The sequence below is a fragment of the Colletes latitarsis genome, chromosome 2 (assembly GCF_051014445.1).
Source record: "Colletes latitarsis isolate SP2378_abdomen chromosome 2, iyColLati1, whole genome shotgun sequence".
Classification (NCBI taxonomy): domain Eukaryota; kingdom Metazoa; phylum Arthropoda; class Insecta; order Hymenoptera; family Colletidae; genus Colletes; species Colletes latitarsis.
The window spans coordinates 15,287,518-15,311,300 of record NC_135135.1 but is presented as its reverse complement, the minus strand read 5'-3'; the positions used below and the strand labels follow the sequence as shown (position 1 = coordinate 15,311,300).

Below are 23,783 nucleotides of genomic sequence, written 5' to 3'. Positions count from 1 at the left end.
TCGAGCACAAGGTCTCTGTAAGAACGAATCCGCCACTGCGATTTAATCGCTTCCTGCGGCTGGAAATCATCGTCAGGAAGCCCCGGAGTAAAATCTGTTTCGACACCTTTCCCAAAAACAAAAGTCTCGTATCGTTTCTCCAGAGTACGTTCGTCCTTTCCTCCACCGTTAAACGCGATCGAAAAACGCGCATCGATCAAACCGTCTCGTCTGAAAACTAAATTGCACGTCAAACACGAGCGCGCCTCCCTTGATAAAAACGGCACGGCGATGGTAAACGCCATACAAATCGACAAACACTTGGAATTCCATTTAGCCGCAAGCCACGACAAATAACGTTCGCGGAGCGTCCGGTTCGCCCCGATGAAATTGGAAATCCATCAGAAAACGGTTTTTGCCGTGCACCGGAGGCCTGCGCGCATCGAACGCGGCTACGTTTATCGACCTCGACCCGTAATTCCCTTCACAGTCCGTCGCCGCAGGATTTGTACCACTTACGGCCGATAACAAGCCTTTCTGATTAAAGTTTATTGCCTCTGCGGTGTATCAGATAAGGGCTTCCGTGTTTCTTGTCCGGAGATGATTGCGCAGCGCGCGCCATTCAGGAGCCTGGTTCCCGGTTCGAGCGTCCTAGACCTGGAAACACGGGCTACCTTGAGCCTGGACATCGTTGTCTCTTCGACACCGAAGAGTAACGTGGCGGTCGAGACGAATCGTGCTACGGAAGAAACGGTAGAAGCAGGACGAACCAAAAAACCGCGATGTTTCCTCCTCGATCGTCTCGTGGCTGCACAGCTGATTCTGTATTACACAGGAAGGGTTGGAGCGTCAAACGTCAAACTTGCAACGAGCAAACTTTGCTCCCCTTGTACGTTCGAACGGTTAATTAATCGGGAAGTATACACGCTACAGGCGGAAAGTTTTCGACCACCTCGATATTCGTGAAAGATTCGTAAATTAATCAAAATGAGGTGTCAAGTTGGAATATTTTTGTGAAATGAAGTTAAACAGACAATTAGCTACAATTTTCCTTCGAAATGCAAAGTGCTTATAGTACGTTGTATTACAATATTCAATTCTTTAGACTTGCCCATTTCGTACGCCTTGTTTGCAAGAACAGTTTTCAGCCAACTTTCTCTGCGGCACGAAGCTTTGTCACAGATTACTCGGTTTTTTTATCAGTCTTTCGAACAAAATGTCTATATTGCCTAGGGTAGTAATTATCCTTAATCATCTACCCTAGTAAAGTAATTTTAATTAATTATTATATGTTTCTCAGATGGTATAAACTTCATAACTTTCAGTTGTGTTCACTCTCTATTGGCGAACACACTATGCTTTCTTATGCATTTAATATATATTTTTGCTTATTCTAAAGCTTTCGTATTCATAGTGTCTATCTTCTTAAAGATCCCTTAGTTTCTTAGTAGCGTGAAAAAGGGCTTGATTGGTCCTCGAGAGCTACGTTGCGTCTTCTTCACCCTGTCAGCCATGTTGCGCGCCCCTGTTTCGCGTGCGCCGGATTCTCTTCGGTCCGCTCGCGTATTGAATAGTTTACGGCTTCTAAATAAGCGGCCCTCCCGTTCCCAAACAATTTGCCCACGCCACGGATTGCTCGTAAATAAAGATAATCTATTCTACCCGGAAGATAAAAATCGTTCTGCTGAACAGCCGGGGCCAACGCAGCGCGAACGACAGAGAGAGAGAAAGAGGATAGCGCATCGTGTGCTCCGCAGGGTGAACGATCCTCCAGTTATTCATTTTTACGCCGTTCATTGGCCGGATTTTACGAGGCAAAAATGGCGAAATTGCACTTTGTGCGCCGTGCGTGCCCCGATCTCTTGCTCCTTATTCCTTTCTGGCTTTCTTTCCCTTATTCTTACGGCTGCCCGCGAGCTCCGAGCACGTCGACGAACCCGCCCCCCAGACGATTCGCCCCGCTTTTCTCACGATTTTTCTCCGATTTCCTTCCCAACCACTTTCTAGTTACTTTCTAGAACGGTACTCGGTAAAAGAGACAGGCACCGATTTCTTTTATTTCTCTGACAAAACAAGTTATTCGTAAATATTCCAATTCACCGTGTGGTTGTAAATTGAACTTAACGTTCCATGATCGCGATTCTGTAGTAGCCTTTCAATTTTCCTCGCACGTTCGGGCGCTTCTTCAACGACAATGGCAGTTACGCGGTTCTCTCAATGGTATCGTTTAGAAACGAAACAGCAAGATCGTATCTAGCACTCGGTACACTCTGTTCCTAAGTTTTACGACTGTTTCTAATATTTTACTACGCTCTGTTCCGACAGCGTCGCCCGTAACGTCGCTATTAGAACGTTAGATAAACATCGGTTGAGTTGTTCTTTTTAGGCGCTTCCAGCGATTGAGAAAATTACGCTATCCGTACAGTGTTGTCCGTAATAATATTTGACGTTCCGAGGGCCGTTTCTCTCAATTATTCCCGGCTCCTAGCTATCCTCCTCTCGTGCTTAACGTCGCGATGACGAATTTACGATGTTTTCTTCTCGCGCGGTTCGCTTCGACGTTCCGCCTCGATCGACGAAATTCTATTAAATTAGAGGACCCCGTGGATTTATAGCGTATACTCTCAGTCGTTTAACCCGAAAAAACAAGGGAAATTACAACGGGTCTAGGCGGCTAAAATGTTAATAAACGAACGCGTCGCGAGGGACGGTTCACGTTTCGTCGGCATAAAAACCGTCTGCCATAAAGAACTTTGTGGCAGTCGTCGAAACGTCAAGCGTTTCACGGTTAATTAAAGGCTCGCTTCTTTTTTTATTTTTATCGACGAACGCGTCAACGTGTTGCGCCGAGGAATAATAAATTGGTCAGTGATCCCCTTCGTTTGTAAAAGCGCCTTCTGTGCGTCGCGAGGGGGAACGATCACGGAAATTATTGCTCGTAAAGTGTCGATTTTATACGTCGACGAGAGATCGGTGACAACCGGCGCGTAGTACGCTGACGTTTCTAGAAGAAACGGTTCGATCGCAATTTTCAACTGAAAAGCCCGGGCAGGTGCGCGTTCTGACACTCAAGGCTGAAGAAAAATTACTCTGCAAACGTTTATTTAAGCGAATCGAGTACACTTTGAATACTAAAACTCGTAGTTAGGTCGCTGGAAAACATCTGAGAAATAATATCACCTAAAGTGTCAAGTAGTCGAGAAGTCCAATATGTAAAAGTCGTGATCGAACACAGTAGGCATTGCAAATTCCATCATACGTTAATGAAAGTTGTAAAAATCCTTTCACTATTGCACCGATAAAAAGGCGTTTAATAGAAACTAGTCTTCTTCCAAGTTCTAAGTTTCTAGAAATAAACGTCAAATATGTATAACGTTCTCTCGAAGAAAAGAGAAATTTGTATTATTCGTTGGGTATATTTCATTCTCGAATAACGAATGAACTAGTAAACCAAGTAATATTAGGCTGCCACTAAACATTTTAAACGTTCGGTTATCGACTTCCAAATCTGTCAAACGCGAAGTTTAACATAAAATAATATACCTGACTTTGTTCGACCTCACGTGTCCTAGGTTAGGTTGATAACTGTAATTAGTTTAATAACCAGCTGTTACTCGCCTCTGCATCGTGGCTATATATTTAACTTTACCCCTACATATTATATTTCATCTATTCCTTCGACGTACACAATTTCGATAGAACAATGACGCATCGTTAATATTACTATTCTAATTATTATTATTCTCGATAGACACGCGCGAGACGCCGTTTTCGGGGAAACCTCGGCCCGAAACGAGTTTCCATAATGATTATTGTTCGGTGCAATCGTCCTCGCGCATTGCACCGGGGAAACATGACGCTAATTAGATTGCACGTCGAACGCGTGTCCCGTCCATTTCAATTACACGTCGATTACTTTGTAGGTATTCGACTAGTAGCGATATAATTAACGAGTTCCTCGAGCTGGTTGCGTAACTACCGTTCAACGAAGGCAAACAGTTTTGAGAGGCGTCGAATAAAAAAAAAGCCTCGACAATTAATTCGAGAAACGCGTTTACGCGTTCTTTTATATTTTTCTTTTCTTTTTTTTTGTCGTCGGGAATCCCATTCGACGGCCGTCCGTTTCCTTGACCTTTCGTGCGCACGTTTATCCTCCTGACCTTTACCACCGCTGATTCATCGACATCTGGGGGGTGTTACCTCGGTTGCTATAATCGTGCGTGTTCACATTTATCATCCCATTTATCGTTTCGCGCGGCGCATGATATTAATCGGCGAGAACACGGCCACGTCGGGATTTTAAACGGAAAGAAGCTTCGCGCCGCGAGCCCCTAACTGATTTCCTGTCGCAATCTCGCCGTGTACTGCTTCCGGTTCTCTCTATTTCTCCTTCGAACAACCCGTGTAGCGCGTCAGAATGGATTATTCGAGTAATTGAAAACGTGTATTCGAAAGTATTGCCATTATTTTATGTTTTATAAATAATTTCTGTCAGGTAGAGTACTCTCACGATAAGTATTGGAATATTTAACTTAGGTAAATCCAATGTTTGGAAAAAAACGAACTTTCGTTTAAATCGTGTTCTGGACACGTTTCCTCGATCCACGATTAATTGAATTTCTTCGTTATCGTTCGAGTGTTTTATTTTCGTTTCGAAATTGTACACACATGGAGGAGCAAGCGTTTTACACGCGTCTCGCTTCACCCTTCATTTAATCCTCAATTCCCTTAATCATCTTTAAAGGTGCTCGAAGCAGTACGCGTACCTTGCGAAACAACTATGTTTTTAAATTATATTAAGTGTTAAGTATTAAAAGCGCACGAGGATACTTAATAAGAAAAGGCATAACGTTTAACCTTTATACTTACGCTCGCCGAACGAGGTATTTAATTAAAGTAAATCTGTAGACATTATTTGGCCCGACCTCTTCCTGCGTGCGGAACATTCGTGTAAATTACATCGAAATTAACCGTACGTTACGAAAGCAGCCTCGTTTCTCCTTGCGCGGGGCAAAAAACTCGCGTGGTACCGCGTGGTTTCGTTTCAGAGCCATGAAACTTTTTCACCAGGGAACTTTACGCTCCCGAACGACGAAACGCGCGTAATACTTTTATTCGGCTCGCGTCTCGCGGAGCTTTACGTTAACGAATCCTTGTGACGTGATACGCGGTCATTTTTGCGCTGGACGCCATTAAACGCCTTCGCGGATACGGTTGTACCGATGTCCTCAGCCATGTTACCACGACACGTGGTTCTATAATAATAAAATTAAACGCGTTAATGCATTACGGACTTCGTCTGGCGCTTAATAATGGCTCGTATAACATTTCCCAGCTAACCAGGACGAAATCTTGCTGTATTTCATTCTCTGGGCTGTTTCTATGACGCGTGGCGAACCTAACGTTTCTTTTTCTACTTAATAATTTGCCTAATCTCTTCGTGAAGCAATACTTTCCTCTTCCCTAAGAAACAGTTTCGAAAATAATATTTCTATAGGGGAAGGTCCCCCTTGTACAGGACACTTAAAGTTTTTTTAAATCATTCAAAAAATATATTTTATGCCTTCTATACTGTTTTGTTTGCTTCGATCGTAAAAATGTTAATAACAATCAGCGGTACACGGGCAATGGAAGGAAAAGCTTCTTCGTAGCTTCAATTTCTCAATATCCACTTCATTCAATTGTCAAATCGAGTGTGACGCCGTTAAAAATGATCCTAGATCATGATTCTTCCTTTAAATTAAAGCTTCAAATTTCTACTTTATGATACTATTTTCGATGTTTGATTTAATTTATCTCTACTAATGTAGCATCTTAAATACATTGTTTATTCCATCCCTACTATTGTTTATACGAAATAACGATCACATAGCGTCTCACAGTTTAAAGATATCGCTACTGTCCGGTTTTAGGGGAACCCCCCTATTATTTACACGACCACCATTGCTTTTTTCTAATACCAGGCAACTTTTGACAGTCGAGGGTTAAAAAGTCAGTCGATTTCACGGTTCGAGAACGAATTTCCGTCGGTGTCGTCCATATCTCGAGCTAATTAAGGTCGTGGCGTGTCGTGTCGCGCGTTTACCGCATACATCATAATAAAAATTCCGTAAAGCAGGTGCCCGTTATCGTTTTTACGCCTCTCGGCGGCCGAGAGTCCCCTCAGCTTTTAACGCGGACGCTTTTAAAGCAAATTAAATACGGCGCAACAAATTACGCGGCGAGCGAAGCTCCTCGTAAATCAAACCGACCAATAAAACGTCCTTCGAAGCGGGTCGAAAAATCTGACGGGCCATCCCGATTGGGGCGTCCCTCTCGCCCCCGGAAGAGGAACGCGAACAGAGGAGAAACGAGGCGCCAGGGTCTTTTTAGTACCGTCTCGACGTCTCAATTAAATCTTCGAAATCATCATCGGGGACCCGGGGTCGTCGTTTTCCTTGTCACCGTGCGCCTCGGTCCGGCTGCTTTATCGGTGGGCGTAAATTTCATCGGTCAACGGGATCCGTAACGTCCACGCGCGATTTCAAAGAGGCGACGAGAAATACTGCCCCTCTCGCGTAGAACAGGACCGTCTCGGTGAATTACTGGCTCGTAATAGACCGAGTGCCTCTTTTAATGGCGTATGTGGGTTAGGTCATAACGAACACCGTGTATCTTAACGCGTGGTAATCGCCTCGGTGCGTAAATTAGGAACATAAACACGCCGGAAATATTCTGGCGTACGATGAACTTGGTCGGATCTTTCGGTCGTTCTCCGCTTCGAAGGCGTTCGAAAACGAATTTGTTCGCGAAATTCACCATTTTCTACGTGCTCGCGACGGGGAAATACTCGAGATCGGTAGAGCGGGCCCCGGTTGTACGTCGAAGGTACGTTCGAGGGTCAGACTGGCGGCGGATCTCGAATAACACCGCTCCGTGGAGAGGAAGAGAAAGAGAGAAAAGTTCCAGTTCGATCAGGGGGCCTCGATGTACAAAAGGCACCTCGTTATCAGTTGGTCCCATCTTATCAGGTTGAACGGGCACCGCCGATAAATCATCCGAGTCCTTGGCGGGGCACCTTTAATTACCGGGTGTGCATCAGGGGAAAAAAATATGAAGACGTAATACGTTATCCGGGCTGCCTCTCTTCGTACCTACCGGTAGATAGGGAGGCTGGTCCAGTTGATGCCGAGAGGCGTTGCTCATAAATAATGAACACGTATTCATGAACGCCACTGGTTACTTCAACTCCGAAGATGAGCTATGGCTAGCTACGGCTTCCAGTCCCGCGGGACGCCTTAACGCGTCCATTTCGAAGACGATCGTCTTCCGTCTGTCCGACTCTTTCTCAAATACAAATTGTACCGGGTGTTTCTCGTAATACCGTTCGACCATAAATATGCAGATCGAGATTGCGGATTGAGACGCGAGGATGTTCGATGCTCCATGCGACAGGGAAGATCCTAGCCCTCACCATAGAATTCAAATTGTTTTTAGAATTCTGGATTCTCTGGGTTCCTTCTAAAGTTGACAGAAACTTGTGCATTGATTGGAAATAAATTTATATACAGAAAATTGTACCTCTATTGTCTAATTATACAATTTTTAGACGTATAGTTTATATGGTATCTAAACCAAATTACATAGCTTTAATACTAGAAATGGTCAAAATGACCCATTCGTAATTTCTAATAAAAATTGATTGAATAGACAGTTACTCGGTAGGTGGTGGTAGACATTTAAAGAAATAGAGAAATGGGCATTTAATTGCTAGCGGGAAAAGGAAAACAGAATAGAGTTATGGTTTTTAGGAATTTTATTAGCTTGCGTCCAAAGCTTAGTAACGAATGCGTTTAATACTCCAGTTGTTTCTTACAATTAGTTACCTCCAAGTTGGATAATTTTATATTCTGAAATACAGGTTTTAATAGTTTAACGGACCTACTATGCACGAAGGCTTTAAAGTCTATTTATATTTTAAGTGCGACATTCTCGGTGGCTTCCACTATTATCTTCCATGCTATTTTAATTCTAGTTTCACATATTTTGGAAAGTCAACACTTTTTACGTCTCTGCCCCTGTGTTTGAATGCTCATTTGCTATCTACGTATGCAGCGGATAAAAAAAATAGTCATTTCCAGAAACACTGATCACTGTACATAGACGATTATCATGGCTAATCGAGTGACTGACACTTTCGTCGGTTTCCACCACTATCTTCCTCTCTATTTGAATTCTATTTTCACACATTTTGGAAAATCGACTCGTTCGACGTCTCTTCCCCCTGTGTTCGGACGCTAATTCGTTATCTACTCGCCTGGATAAAGAAAGTAGTCGTTTCGAGAAACATTATCGTAGCTAATCGATCGGTCTGCGTGGCGGTACGTCCGATTGAAGGTAATCTTTCGCATCGACGGGGCACGGCGATTACCACATCGTCCGCGTCGAGACAGCGGGGACGGGGTCGATGGACCGTTTAATCGTCCGACCAGGGCCGCGAAAGAAAATGGCCGAGGTGGTAATCGTTAGCTCCGGAAGCTGACCGATCAGGCCAGATAGGACGCCGATGTAACGCCCCGGCCATCGTTGGACGTACCAACGAGGCGACGTCGTTGCCTCGAATAATCTCCGAGCGAACGGATATCTAAACGAGGACCTTGAAGCCAGCCCCCGGGCGATGTACGCGTACATATGTACGCTCGAACGGACGTATGGAAGTCGAGTGCTCACCGAGTGATATATATCGGCCGCGATATATCGCTCTCGATGGTACGGCTCGATCTTCAGACCGGAGAGGAGAGAAGATAGTCCTGGCAACGGGAGAGTAAGAGGATCCCACTCGACGCACAAAACAACACGCCACCACGCCCTCGTGAAACAATGTGATGGTTAACCTAACAAGCTCTCATCCGTGCTTCACGTGCTTGGTACCCTACCGTGGTGCACGGTTGCAGCTCGTTTCGCTCCGCGTCCTGGTCGCGTTCGCCACGGAGAGACGCCTAGGGCAACACTTCCAGGACACTGCCATATACCGATATTCTACGCCGATAACGATGTTGCGACATACGCGAGTTAAGTCGTGGGATCGCAGGGGTTACGGTCCTATCAACGGACCCTCGGACAAACCCGGTGCCTCTGGTGACCAGGACCGCCCTGGACCACGCTCGTTTCGTTAACCAGTAATTGAAGGGTTGCTTTTTGCGGTCGAAACGAGTTTTACCGGAACGATTCCTGGAACGCAACTTTGAATATCGTCGTTCACCGGGCTCGATGGAATTACGATCATCGAAATCGCCAAATTGCGCGACTTGCCAACTATTTTTAGGGTAATAACAATTCTTTGCTCAACGGGTTGATTCTCCGAAAAGAAGAAAAGTGAATATTATTCGAGACTCGTTGACTTATTTGTATTTGAAAATTTACATCCACTAAACACATAATGATTGATCACTTCGATAAAAAATAGTGGAAAGAATATCATATTAATCGTATCGTAAATATAGTACGAAGAAAAGTTCCAACCCGGGTTGTAAATTGAATTTCCTGGTCAGTAAAATTAGAATAATAAAAACTCGAACGAGTCGGAGCGCGCGGAGCAAGATAATGTAGATTGATTTACAAGTCAGCGGTAGATTATAAATAATCACTCGAAAGAAAAAGTTTCACGATCGTTGGTATGGGTCGAACGATGATCGTCGCATACACACCCGGAGATGCAGAGAGTATGTTTACAGATGAAATACCAAAAATTGTGCGACGTTGTGATAAGATAATATTCAGAACAACGGAACGATGATTTTATTAGCAACAAGAACGCGTATAGCATCTGGAATATTTATTAACCCGTGACTACAGCCAAAAGGAACGTCGAATTTTAATTTTAAAAGGTACTCGATAGTTTCTTAGGGGATAGAGATAGTCGAATCTTGGAAGATGCGAGTCGTTCTGAAAGTACAAGCTTATCCCCTGTTTGGGGGAACAAGGCATTCTTGTCTCGTTTTATCGATATACTGTCCAGCTAGACGAAACGCAACTCCACTTAGCTAGAGACGTAAAGAAAGACGTAGTTAGACAGCGTACGACGTTCTTGGACGACGAGTCAGGGGACAATCTGCCATCAGGCTGTACCGTGGATAGGTGGAAACGCCTGGAATTCAATACTCTTCAGAGTACCTTCGGCGAATCCAAATATGGAACTCAGCGACGATCTTTGTAGGAAGCCATAGTCGCCGATGGAAACACGAAAGTACCGCGTATGTCTTTTGTCCCGAGCAGCAATAAAATCGAAACGAACGAATCACTTTCTCTCTTCGATAGAATTCTTTCTACTTCGTCCTCTATTTTCGTTGGACGCTCACCGACACTCTCTTTCGCGTTTAATAAACTTCCCGAGACGGTTTGAATTTATTTAACAACGCAATTTTATTCATCCGGCATTGTAAACGCGTTATATTTTATTTATAAGGCAGTAATTACGCGTATGGAACGTTCGTAACTTTGATCATGCATAGGGGCAATAAATCATATCAGTTTAATTCGAATGCGTAGTTCATATTTTATTCAATTATTATTGAAGCGGAGAGATTTCTAATTTTAACAGACTTTCTAATTTCTTATTGAAAACTATATACATGATCACCTATTATGTTTCCGTGGCAGGAAAGAATTTTTACAAAGTTATATATTTACTTACGTTGCCGACGTTTTAATACAAGTAATAGAGAATGTTCAAAGCAATCGTCGATGGACGCTTTCATTGGACAATTTCATTTTCAATTTTCATAGAATGCTCCAAACGATATCAAACGAGATTTATTATACCATCTGAATTTACTTGTAAACTATGTAGCGTACATCAACAGTAAATCTTACTCATCACATTTAAGAAACTCAAGGTGAAGTATTTTTGAATACAAGAAACTTTCAAGTAACTTCAGCTGGTAGAGTTAAGTGGCTCTGTACATATCGGGTTCAAAAAAATATAAAGCTAATTACGTCGAAACTTCTTTAAAAATAATGATCCAGCTCGTTACGTCGGCGAAAGAGTACTAATTGCACGAATCGTTCATACATTTATCGGGCCTCAATCCTTCAGATTTCTTCATTTGACAACACTTCGAGCAGATTGTTCGATAAAAACCAGTTACTAATCTACTAGATCTCCGTGACCACATTGTAGCCAGTTGTCACAAGATTCGAAATACGTAAGGAATGCCCGACCATCAATAAAACAGCATCGTGATACTTGCCACCGTTTGTCAAGGATTCCACTTCAACCAGTTCTTTCGAAGCGCGACTCTAACGAGCTACAAACTCGGAAGGGAAATATTTCTAGGTCTATTCTTAAGCGACGATTCTTCGATGTTGCAAATAAAATTTTATATTAGTGGTGTTGGAAATAATTCTTTTGATACGGGAAAAATTTCGACCTCTAAAGAGGAAATAGATGCATACTCCATTTGAGAAATGGATTTAGTGTTTGGGTACGTCATTTTTTAATATTCCGTGATAAATCTGGCAAAGATGTATGGGTGGGAATACGAAATTTACAAGACGCGATTATTTTTGTATTTTCAAAATAGTGTGGAAATTTGAGGAGAAAATCTTGATCCGCAAAGGGGTGAATTTGATTTCCATTTACCAATTTGGCAAAAATCAACATTAAGTAAAATAATTCATTTGAGATTGAGAGTCCATTTAAGGGTTAAGCAAATTCACATTTTTATTAATAGAATTAATTAAAAGGGGAGCTTTGTAGAGGGTTGTCTTACCCCCAAATATAATAATAAGTATTTCTTATATTCTTGCATATCAATTGCATTCTATAGTTTGTACAGAGTTGTCTCAGTCCCTAAATATAATAATTGAAATCTTACTTCAAGTATGTATTTCCTATATTTTTGCCTATTAAAAATTCCTCATGAATGCTTAACATCCACAGTCTATTCATCAATTTCTTCGACAATATTAACAAAATAGTTCCAAAAGAAATTTTGTCCACTGAATGCATGCACGTAGCCACGAAAGAGCTAAATTTTCGATCGCACGTCTTCTCGTTCGAACAACCCCAGGGCGTAGGAGAGGCGAGATACTCCAGTTCGCGGTGGATGGGTTGGAGAGCGCAGCTTCCACGTCGGTTACCGAAAGAAAATATTATCTTTGTGGCCCATTGAGAAGAATCACCCACAAAGAACTCCCGCGACAGGTTACTCCGACACCGCGTCCGTTCCGTTCGAGGTCCTCTTCGGTTCCTACTCCTTGGTCCTGCATCCTACCACGTCGTCCACCACCACCTCCGTGCCGACCGCCACCACCACCGGGGACCTTTGTCCACCAGCAGTTGGTTGAGCTACCACCTCCTTGTTCGCAGGCAACGCGGGGCACCTCGCCATGTGACTGATTCCCCTTCTCCCGCAGGTTGACGAGCGGTAGGCCTGCCTACCTGCCGCCCGTTGCCCCGCTCCCATTACGACGCGGACTCTCGCGGCAGGTGCACCAACCTAAGTGCCACTCCGCTTACCTGTGTGTCGTGCCTACCGAAGCCAGTGTGTCCGGTGGTCAGGTTCTTCCCTCTCTCTCTTTCTTTCTCTCTCTTTCTCTCTTTCTCTCTTTCTCTCTCTCTATCTCTATCTGTCTTTTTCTTTCTCTCTCACTTTTCCCTTCTTTTTTCCTCCTCCCTCTTCTGCCCCCCTTTCTCTGTCTCGTCTTCTCAACCCCCTACCCGGCTTCGTCCTTCTCCCTCTGTCTCCGTCTGTCCCCTTGGACGACGCCTCACGCAGCAGTGCCGTGTTGTAGTGTCGTGTCATCCTGCGCTACGTCAACGATCCACCCGAACGTGGAGGCAACGATCGATCGCGTATCCTCTCTGAAATCCGTTCGCTACCGGGTCGTCGCCTGGTGACCCGGTCTTCTGCGTGGACAAGGCGTATCCGGGCCTCGTTGCAGACGCGACCCGTCGCTCGCGGCGTGTAAACAATCGAAAACGACTCTCCGTGGGGTGTCGTTTCCAGGAACGAGATCTCCGCCAAGTGTTTAACCGGCTGCCCCCTCCCCTTCCCCCGGAACGCAGCCACGATCGTTGATTTTTCGCGAGTGTCAGTGTAATATCGCCGAATTGTTGAGTGCACGAAGTTCGTCGTCGCGAGAAGGAGGAAGGACTGGTTAACCACTGGCGGCCCCAGGGAACCGCGGAGGAAGGGGACAGTGAAGGTGTCAAACGTCCGCGACTCCTCATTGACATTTCCGTGACATTTAGTGCGCGATTCGAGGCGAGTGCGAAACACCTTTTCGTGTAACACGCGTGAGAGATCGTCCCCGCCGGCCGCCACGGAGGCCGGAGAAAGTCACAAGGGCAGGGAATCGTGTCGATGACGGTTCTCCCGTGCCTTATCACCGCCGTACACGGCTTATCTCGCGTTATCTGTCTCTCGGAATCGGCCCGTGCACGTGCACCTACGCGATAAAAGGGGGCTCGACGACCTCTGCACTCCGGGGCCAGCACGTTCCCGCCGTCGACGACGTCGGTACCGACGACCCGGAGGCATGATCCTCGACGGACTTCTACTGCGTTCGCGCGCGAAACTGATCTGACGTCCAACAGGTGGTCGGTTGCACGCTGACGGAAGCGACGAGCCTCCGCGAGCCAGACCTGCCGCTTCCAAACGTCCATCGGGCAGTCGTTTCTCACGACGGAAGTTCGTATCAGAGATCAAACTGGACATACTTACCGCCACGTCGGGACGTACGGAGTGGAGATGTCCGCGGGTCGCTGAGAGAATGAGGGAGCTGGACACCGAAAGCCCTGTTGTCTGGCCGGCCTGGTGCTATACTGGTGAGTACGTTCATCAACTTTACATCTGACATCTCTTCGTAACGCCAGACAATGACGTACTCCTACTCCTTTGTGATAACTCCTCGTGTCAATTTATCGGGGATTGAAAACTGCTGCAAACACAGTGTCATAATTGTCATTGGAGTAACCATGTTCAGTTCAGAGATTGACAATCAAACGATACACAATTTCCCCAATAAAGAAAACGTAGAAACGTAGTGATCGCCAGAACGTCGAATGTGTCGAATCTCTGAGTCGAATGTAAACACGAACGATAAACAGCATGTCTTTTTCTTATCGAGAGGAAACAAACGACAGATGTGGAATTTAACTTCCATAAGTTGAGTTCCATAACGATTTAACGATCCTCAGATTAAAGGGTTAAGAAATCTCGCGGTGTTTTGTAGCGTGACGTTTCTGAAACTTCTCAAGTGGCTTTTCTAATCCTTTCCGCTGCTTTTTCGACGCGGTTACTGGACACTGAAAGTATTCGCGTCGAATAAGGTCTCAGTTACGCGTTGCCATTCATTCCTACGTTTCATTGAGAACAATGGTTTCCATTGACTGTGATATTAGTTACACGCGATAGCGAACCAACGAAGTGACAGTTGCAATCGTCGTAAATTACGGGCCTCGCTTCACAATTTTCCAGGTGTAAGCAACATTTTCCTCCCACTAAGTGACATTTATTGCCAGCTCGAAACGTGCAATCCTCTTGCCGGCTGGAACCGCGTCCAAAGGTGTACGCCGATTTGAAAGAATTTTTATTCCGCGTAAAACGTACGTATTTCACAGAGTGATCGATTTTTCGAGAACTCGCGGGCTTTCTAAGCGTCTAAATGTGACGCGAAAATTGGTAAATTAATATTCTCGAGTGACACGCGTTGACAGTTGACAAAATCGTATCAAACTCGATCCAACGGAACGCGCGGTGGCAACTTGCGTAAAGTTATGAAACGCATGTGTACCAAAGTAGGCGTTATTCTCCGCTGTTGGAATCCGTACTCGATACTCCGTCGACTGTTCATAGCTGACGTACGGAAAACAAACACGATCGTCGATAAGAAATCTCGAATTCTGCTTTACGATCGTTTCGAATTATATAACGCGAATGGAAGCAACGTTCGGCTACCGTTTAATCGGCACGAGGTCATTTTTCGATAGACCAACCTCCCACTCGCGATCTCATTGACGTTGATAATTCGACGAAAATATCGGCGACCAATTGTTTTGATACGATTCAAACTTTACTTGCCACGGTAGGATTAATTTTCGTCAGTAAAGTAAATTTTTTACAAAATAAAATCGACGATAATTTGCTTCTGTCACTCGTTAACGAAAGTTAAGATTTACGAAAAATACGATCCACTGTTCGTTCGTTTCGAACATTTTTGTCTGCATCCCTTATCAACATGGCCTCTAAAATTGAGTGGGTTGGAACGTATTTTCAGAACCCTTTCGCCATAAAAACGATTCCCGGGGACTCGGAGGTGTCTCGAGTAGGAAGAGCGAATGTCGAAGTGTGTAATTACGGTTCTCAATCTTGACAATTAGGAGTCTTTCGGAGCTGACGGTAGCGAATAGGCACCCACTTAAACCCCGTAGTTTCCAGCAGGCTTATCTCGCCGAATCTGGCTCGGGCTCTTCTAATTATGAGGGTCCCCGCTGATCGTTTTCTTCCCCCAGCGAAATTGCTCTGTCCGGGCTACTGTCTTCGAATTATTTTACGATATTTATTCCGACGTCAGCGAATTCTTTAACGCGTCGAACAACAAACTACTAAAATCAGTAAAAGTTAAGTAATCAGCTCTATCCTACACTCGAGATTGAAATTTTTCCCGAAAACGATCTAAGCAGAATAACACTATTCTATTTAAACGAAGCCTGCAATTTTGCTCGTTTCTATAAGCTCGAAATGAAATTTCGCAATGTTTATCGCCACTAAAATTTAAGTAATCAGCTCTATCCTATACTCGAGATTGAAATTTTTCCCGAAAACGATCTAAGCAGAATAACACTATTCTATTTAAACGAAGCCTGCAATTTTGCTCGTTTCTATAAGCTCGAAATGAAATTTCGCAATGTTTATCGCCACTAAAATTTAAGTAATCAGCTCTATCCTATACTCGAGATTGAAATTTCTTCCGGAGAGTGTTAAAGTAGAGTGATACTTCATTCTATTTAAACGAAGCCTGCAATTTTGCTCGTTTCTGTAGGCTCGAAATGAAATTTCCCAATGTTTATCGCCACGGGATTTTCAATCAATTCGTTCATCGACAGTTCCCCCCATTGCTAGTTGTCGTACGTCAGTGGTTGAAAAATCACTCGGTAGCGGGGTTTCGATTCAACTGCTGACATATCGAGAATGATGGACCAGCCGTGTTGTGTCGTTTGCATATGTTCCGCGTCCCGTGTGCCAGAAAGTGCAACACTTGGCGCACAATGGGTACGGCAATCAGTGGCTTTTTCACGGGGAATACATTATCTTCCGGCTGTCTGATGCCTCTTCGTTAACTGGTACCCCCGTGCGGCCTGTGATTCGGTGACAGCGCCGATCCCGCGGAACGAATTCGTCATGATATAATGCCGAGGTAATGGCGAACGCCGCTCTTTGTCGCGACCACTAATGGGATTAATGTTCGTTTCCCGCTGCCGGTTTATAAACGTGGACACCGTTTCTCGATTCCCGATGATTAATCAAGGTGGACGTCTGAATCGTTCCTCGGACAACCACGGTTTCTGGAAGTCATTCAATTATTTTGGCGGTCCGATCGCCATTAAAGTCTCGACGAGCATTTTTAATAACGGGGAGTACTTATACCCGCTTCCCAGACACGATACTATCGAGCAATTTATATTCTTATTACTAGCTACACGTAGAATATATTAATACTGTATTTTCTGTAGCTACATATATTTTAACCACATGCACTCAGAGACTTTTCTTCGATCAACGAAATACTTTTCTTATCAGTACTTTTTCTTCTTCTCAATTTAAAACAATAATATCGTTGAATTTCCTTAGAGGGTTCACCCAAATTCTTTGCTGGACAGTCGAGTGTAAAAGGTTAAATATGCTCAATGTACGTGTTTCAAATTTTGCATTTTTCCGTCTACGGATTATTCTTTGGTACTGGTTAATAATTTTGAAATAAGAAATATCAGAGACTGCTCAAAATCGCGAACAAAGCCGAGTAAAGTAAACTGTTCGTTATCTCGTTGCGCTGAACTTGATCTTCGAGTTGAGTTCATGACTCGTGAAATACCCAGAATTCTCGGGGATATCTTGAAACCCGTCGCGAAAGGGTTAAGTTCAAAGTCGTAAGAATTCACGGAAGAACGATCTCGGAGTTATCAGCGGGAGCGCAATTTCCGGCAGCCGTGGATCGGTTATCTTATCAGCGGTGCGTGTTGCTCGACGAAATTGCCAGGAAACTTTGCGATTGTTACGAAGAAACAAATAAACTCGTTAGATCGTTCTTTCGAGCGATTATAAACGTCGGCATACCGGTCGTTTATTTTTCAAAACGCGTTCGACTTACAAAATTAACTTAATGGTAGCTATTTTCGCGTCAATTAACTCAAACGTGTCACGGTACTTTCAAACACGCTACTTTGTACTGCCTCTGAAAACAACGTTTCATGGAACAATAACAGAAAGGGTACATCGCTAATTTACTTTTCCCTCTCATAATTGTAGCTTTTAATATACCACGTTCCGTAAGATGGAACTTGCTCTTCTCTATATCTGGTTCAACGACAATTGACAAGAAATATAAACAAACGCCCGACTGATATGTCTATTTACCAAAAATGATTGTAATTGACCCTCGTCGATCTGAGTAAAAATTAACCTATTTAAACAATTTCTAGGGATAAATAATGAAGGATTTGCAAGCTTAATGACACTTAAGGTAAAATGATTAGAGATTGGACTAAAAATTGGACTTTTTCGCGTCTAAATCGCCGTTTTCGAACACTGTGGCGCGATTAGCAGCGGATCGCGAGAAGCTCGAAGCGTCGTCGTCGGATTCTAGGAATCGCGAAGCATCCCTTGGCGTCCCGTCGAAAGCGCCATGTAGGGTCTTCTCCTCTGGCGGAGGCTTGGCAAGCCGACGTCGGTTATCCCCGACCTTAGCCTTACGTCAAGGAACACGACTTGTCTTCGGCGGTCCCCTCGGGTCGTAGCTGGTTGTACCGATCGCCATTGCCGGAGTTAAATATTGGCTGTCGCTCAAAATACAAACGCGATTGCTCGTCGCGTCGTTGAATGGCCCCTTGGCTGGCCGCCGTTGCCAATTGACTTATTTATGGGCCACAAAGCATCTGGCTTTATCTTTTCTACGGCTGCCGTATGAATCGCGAACGCGGCTTCGTTTCCATTGTTTCCGACAGCCCATGAGCCGGGCTCTGTTATTGTTTCAACGCGTCCTACCAGAGGATGGATTCGCTCTGTGGGTCAGGGTAGCCTGTGGCCGTGGCTTTAACGGTTTCTCAGATTTTCCTTTCCTCTCGCAGCGAAGGATCCGCTCGACGCGACCGGACGCGACGCTTTCTTTGGGAAAAGTGAAACTTCCTTTCGTACGTGGATCGTGGACGATCTAAACTACCCAGAAGCTAGCCAGAAATTTTGCAATCTGAAATGGACACGGTTCTTAGATGAGAACCTTTACATTTTTCCCTAATTACGATTTCATATCGAGAAAACTTGACCCATGAACCCTAACCAGGCGAGGATAACCAGCTGTACGTAGACTCGAGATTATTAATGGCCATGCGCTCATCCACCCTAGAATCAATTAAATTTTACCGCGCTGTATAATTTAAAATCTATATCAACTTGCGGTTCTTCCGATCCAATTAACATCATTCAAACCTAATACACGGAGTGCTAAAGTTCAAAGCGAATGATTAACGACGCCGCGGCGCGTTTAACATCGCTAGTTTTCGACCACGGTGTTTATACATTATTTTCCCCCGTGTAAAAATATGGCCGAGTCCCGTTAGCGACAATAAATAGTAGTAATTGCTCCGTTTTTACGGAGAAAGTAAATAAATTCGAGCAGTTATCGTATCTTTGTTCCACTCTGGCGAAGACAACTTATCCGTAGACTTTCAGATGGTTCGAGACTTCCAATTACGGAATGTCTGGTCGATCTTAATACTTGGCGTTTTAGCGAAGAATAATGATCTCTGGGAGGAGTTTTTCGGCACATTAGTCGTTGAAAGTCAGCAGCCTGTTATTTAAGTTAGACAAATTTTATTTACGTTTCGTAGATTTTTTAAACCGACGAGCAAAAGTTTAATTAATGCTAGATTTACAAACCCATCAGTTTAACGGGTCTCAGACTTCATAATTAAAATTCCAGGAATCATAATTTTATATATTAACAACTTCTGTTGAATTTGATCGACATAACGATACGAATATATTTCCCAATTAAAACTCGACGAGTTTCAATGAAAATCTAACGTTTTTCGGAGGGAAACTCATGTAAAATGGTAAAACGAGAAGTGATATTTGACAATTTTTTTATAGTGTAAGGGTTTGATAAAACTTTTCGCGATTTTCCACATATATTCTTTAACATTTCAACGCACAAATATTTTTTTTTCGTTACGTTTTATCGACTTTGGATGAAATAATAAATGTTATTCCTTAAGCGCCAGACGACAAGGATCATTGTTTTGTGTTCAGAGCCGTGTATAGCATTTTTTAAAGAGAATTTTAGTTCATACGTTGCGTAGTACTATTATGAACAAAATGTTGTTTGAACAAAAATGCTCGACTGCACGCCGATCAACGCCGTCGACATAAGGAATAATATTTATTATTTCATCCAAAGTCGATAAAACGTAACAAAAAAAGAAATATTTGTAACTTGAAATCTTAAAGAATATATATGGAAAGTGGTGAAAAGTTTCATCAAATCCTTATGCTGTAAAAAAATTGTCAAATATCACTTCTCGTTTCACAGTTTTACACGAGTTTTCCTTAATTGAACCTTCCATCATATTGAAAATTCTTCGAATATCGCCGTCCATCGTTTCGTGATAACGTATGGAGAACGTACGCAGAAACGATCCATTTTTGGCGTTAAGTTAGTCCAGATCTAGCCCCCCGATCGCATGAAAATCGCGGTCGACGTTGACGTTTATCGCAACCGACGATCGCGTGGCCTGAGACAAACTATCGAATCATGCGTCCGCCGGCTGTCGGATCGTAGACAAATTAAACATGACAACGTGTCGGCGATACGTGGGCGATACTCGTAGTTGGAAACTCACTTTATGTACTGTCGGCTACAATGGAAGCGAAACGATTCCGCGACCACACGCCGATCCATTCAACGGGTTCCTCTCTGACGTTTGCGGCTCGAACGGCCGAGAAAACTCGCCTCGGCGACCGACTCGTTCGCGGCCAGTTTGGAAACTTAACTCGCCGACCGAAACGGCTCGTTTTTCTGCGTTGCTGCCGGCGAGCGTTTCGCTGGAACACGCTACCATGCGCGGGGACAATTTTCCGTCGGTTATGCAATCGAATTAAAGCTCGTGTTTCCATTATAGTCTCAGAAACGGAGACCTTCCCATCCGGTTATCGTTTTAAAAACGTCGTTCCACCCTATATCGATGCATCGAGGCACGTTTCTTTGCGAGCGTATTAATTATAAATACCACGATCCATATTTTTTGCAATTATCGTAAATCCAGGAAACGATCTTCCTCGACAGAATCAAACCAATTACCTCGAATGGGAATCCGCGATTTTCTCCCATTAGCGGATCTAAGGGATCTAAGAATACGAGCCCGAGACACGCAACCGAGTCCCTTCGTTTCTCCGACCGTGTCCATTATCGAGTTCTCGAAGCCGATCCTGGCGATCTTTTATTTCGCCTTCGTGTTTTCAACCCTTGCTCGATAAGCGACACAGCGATGATCCACGAGAAGATCGACTGTCGATCAAACGAGGAGGCGATTTCGTATCGCGGTAATGGCCAGACCAGGATCAAACGAAGGGACAAAGTAGCCGGAGGAGCGAAAGGAAGGAACGAAAGGGTCCTGGATATTACGTGGTCTGGGCTTCGTGGAACGGGAGACCCTTCGTGTTCGCAGCCGCGAAATAACGTCGGCGGTTTGTGGTTTTTCATACGTGCAAGAAGTCACAATGGTGGACGAGAGGAGTGATCCCTGTACGTGGTGAGCCAAAAGCCCCTCGGTAGACGCAGAAGAAGAAGAGGAGGACGAAAGAAGAACAAGTAAAGGGGGAGAAAAGGTGGCTTTTGTTCCCACCTCGAGCGAACTCGCCGCGGTTCTTGGCACTTTTTCTCGTCCGTTCCTCTGACCATTTCCCTGCTGCTCGTTTTCGTCTTTCTTACCGGGCGCCGCGCGCTTTGTCTCGAGGAAACGTGATTAGGAATCTTCGCGGTGCAATTTTGAGATGGCCGTCGCTTCCGTCATAATGGCGGGCCTATTAGTATCTCGAACAGCGGGAGACGAACTTAACGAAATTAGCTGCCGTTTCCCTTCGGCTTCCTCCGTTCCTTCGACCCACACCTCCGGGGCTCCATCGAGATCCTGTTTGCACGCTGCTTCTGTGCAACCGGTGCTCCCATTGCGACCATCCTCCTGAAACGTTCCTCCCTTTTGGCAGACGGGTGCCACGAAGACGAATCCATTGAACTCTATTTGACTTTCGATCGTCGGTTTCTATACCTCGAACCTCGTAGCAAAAACAACCAACAGTTGCTTTCTCAAATTGTATTATTTTTGTTTTATTCGTGGCTAGAAACGAAGTACTATCTATATCATCGATATGAGATGAAAACAAAAAATTCTTTTTTGTGGCCATTCCTTGTACAAACTTTAACACTAGAACTACTAACATTTATAGTGTATTTATTTGTGTATGAAATGATAGATACTTGAAGAAGTGTATAATACGATGCAAATAAATGTTTGTAGCGTTACTCCTCTGCTACTAGTATAATTATACAGGATGGTCCATGCGACTGTTTACGAGCTGTAACTTCGTAAATATTGCGGATTAAAAGAAATCTATACTTTAAGAAGGTGCAATAAAGAAGAAATCTAGACAAGAATACTTTCTAAAATCGTTCGTCGAGGGGTTAAAGTGCACAGTGAATTAGTCATCCCCCGTCGAAAAGGATGGTTCGAATTAACGTTGGAATTCCGCGTGGACGTTTTTCTTTCATTTTCGAAATTCCAAGCAGCTAAAAAATTGGCGTCTAGACCAGAGAGTGCCCCCTTAAGAGATTCTCGGTCGGAATGATGAATGACAGAACCGGATGGTCGTTCCGACGGAACGAGGGGCGCGTGCGAACGGTTCCCCGGGCGCCCTGTCGTTTCTGCATGTGGCTCTCGAGGGGAGGCGATTCCTTAATCGCGCCGTGACGTTTCCATGCCGGTGAATCGAGCGAGTCACGTCGTTTAATTGCCCTCCGCGAATTGTTGAATGCCTGCCGTGTGCGTTGCGACGTCACGGCACGCGTTTATCTTTCGGGGGAAACGGCGATGCCCTGCGAGAGGAGTAACAGAAAGCGCGTGTCGGCGCTGGCGCCATTATCCGGCGCGCGGTAGCCATGGGAGACCGTCGATAACGAGCTATCAGAATGGGAAGACGGTCGACTCGATAAAACGAGGATCGAATCGAGATTGTTCGACTCGAAGAATCGGTCCGAGACGCCAGGTGGCGAGGCTTTCTGGCGCGGTTGGAGCGTAATTGCCGCGGACGAGAAGTCCGCTGCGATTCGTCCCTATTCGTTGTATCTAGGCTGAATTTAATGGCGGTGGAAACGTCCGGAGACAGTGGCTCGATTAAACTCGCTGTCCCCGAGGAACTCGACTCTTTCAACGCTCCGTTTCTCGTTCGTTTCTTGTTTGCTTTAATTTTTCTTTGCTTCTAGTCTTTCTTGAGACGCGTTTATAATAAATATATCGCGAACCAACGCGATTTCCTCTTCTGGGGTTCTTGACAATGGCGAGTCGGTACCTAGCATAATTAGAGAAAACGTGACTAATTTTGGTACTTGGCCTCTCTGGCAGCTCCACTCTTATTAACTAACATAGTACGCCCGTCACGCCAGCTGCTGTTACGCATCAGCGCTGATGTGTACTATGATAAGTAGATTGCAGAAAGCAAGCAATTATCTTGGATATTATGATTCGAGATTCAGTGAATATTTTATTCTTAATAAAGCGACCTGTCTCTGCGAACGGACTGAGTAAATAAGAAAATCGTGGTCTTTTTTTAAAAATCATCAGTACAGTATTAACCCTTTGTACTTACGTTGGCGATGTACATAATGTACACCACAATTCCATTTAAGATTTACTTAATATAGCAACACAAATTAATAAAACAAATGAAGAAATTTTAAATTACAAACATTTCTAATATTCCTTAAAATGGCGGTACAACATTCTATTCTAGTAGCCAGTCCTATTAAAATGAACTCTTGGAGTGCAAAGTATAAAATAATAAGTGCCTTTGTTCGAAGCGACTTCCTCTATTACAGTGCTTCGTAGTCTTAAAAACACGTAAAAACGAAGATAACGCAGGATCTTGTTTTCCTCGAATATTGTCGAGTGTTATAAATAATCGAATGCTATAACGTTAAATGTCACAATACGATCTTAGAGATCATTTGTATAACAAGATTAACACGTCGACTGCTATAGTGTCGTTGAAAGAAACAGTTCCCAACGTCGCTCTTCGCGCTGGCGACCGGCTACAAGATAATTTGTTACCTATTTTTCTTGTTCATGAATAAACATTCAGGCCTCTAATGTATACTGATGTTTATTCTTCTTTCAAACGCCCACTGTTCATTATCTACTCGTAGATGGTGGCCGGTGACAGGTCGTCAATTACAAGGTAGCTCGTATATGGCTGTCCACGTGTTAAAATGGCCGTGTATTGGAAACACGGTTAAACAAGGAAATTGTCTATGCGAACTTCTTTATTTCTTTGCTA

General features: G+C 44.1%; 1 protein-coding gene across 2 annotated transcripts in view; it reads left to right on the top strand.

The window, feature by feature from the left end:
• The window catches only part of LOC143351785 (uncharacterized), a 304,713-nt gene that overhangs the window by 130,269 nt on the left and 150,661 nt on the right, over positions 1–23,783 (top strand). The window contains exon 4 of one of the 2 annotated variants that reach the window (XM_076783701.1): positions 13,559–13,789. The exons of the other annotated variant lie outside the window; for it this stretch is intronic. Within the exon in view, the coding sequence (XP_076639816.1) occupies positions 13,735–13,789 (55 nt within the window). The 5' untranslated portion in view covers positions 13,559–13,734. The remainder of the gene's footprint in view (positions 1–13,558; positions 13,790–23,783) is intronic. 2 annotated transcript variants of the gene reach the window in all.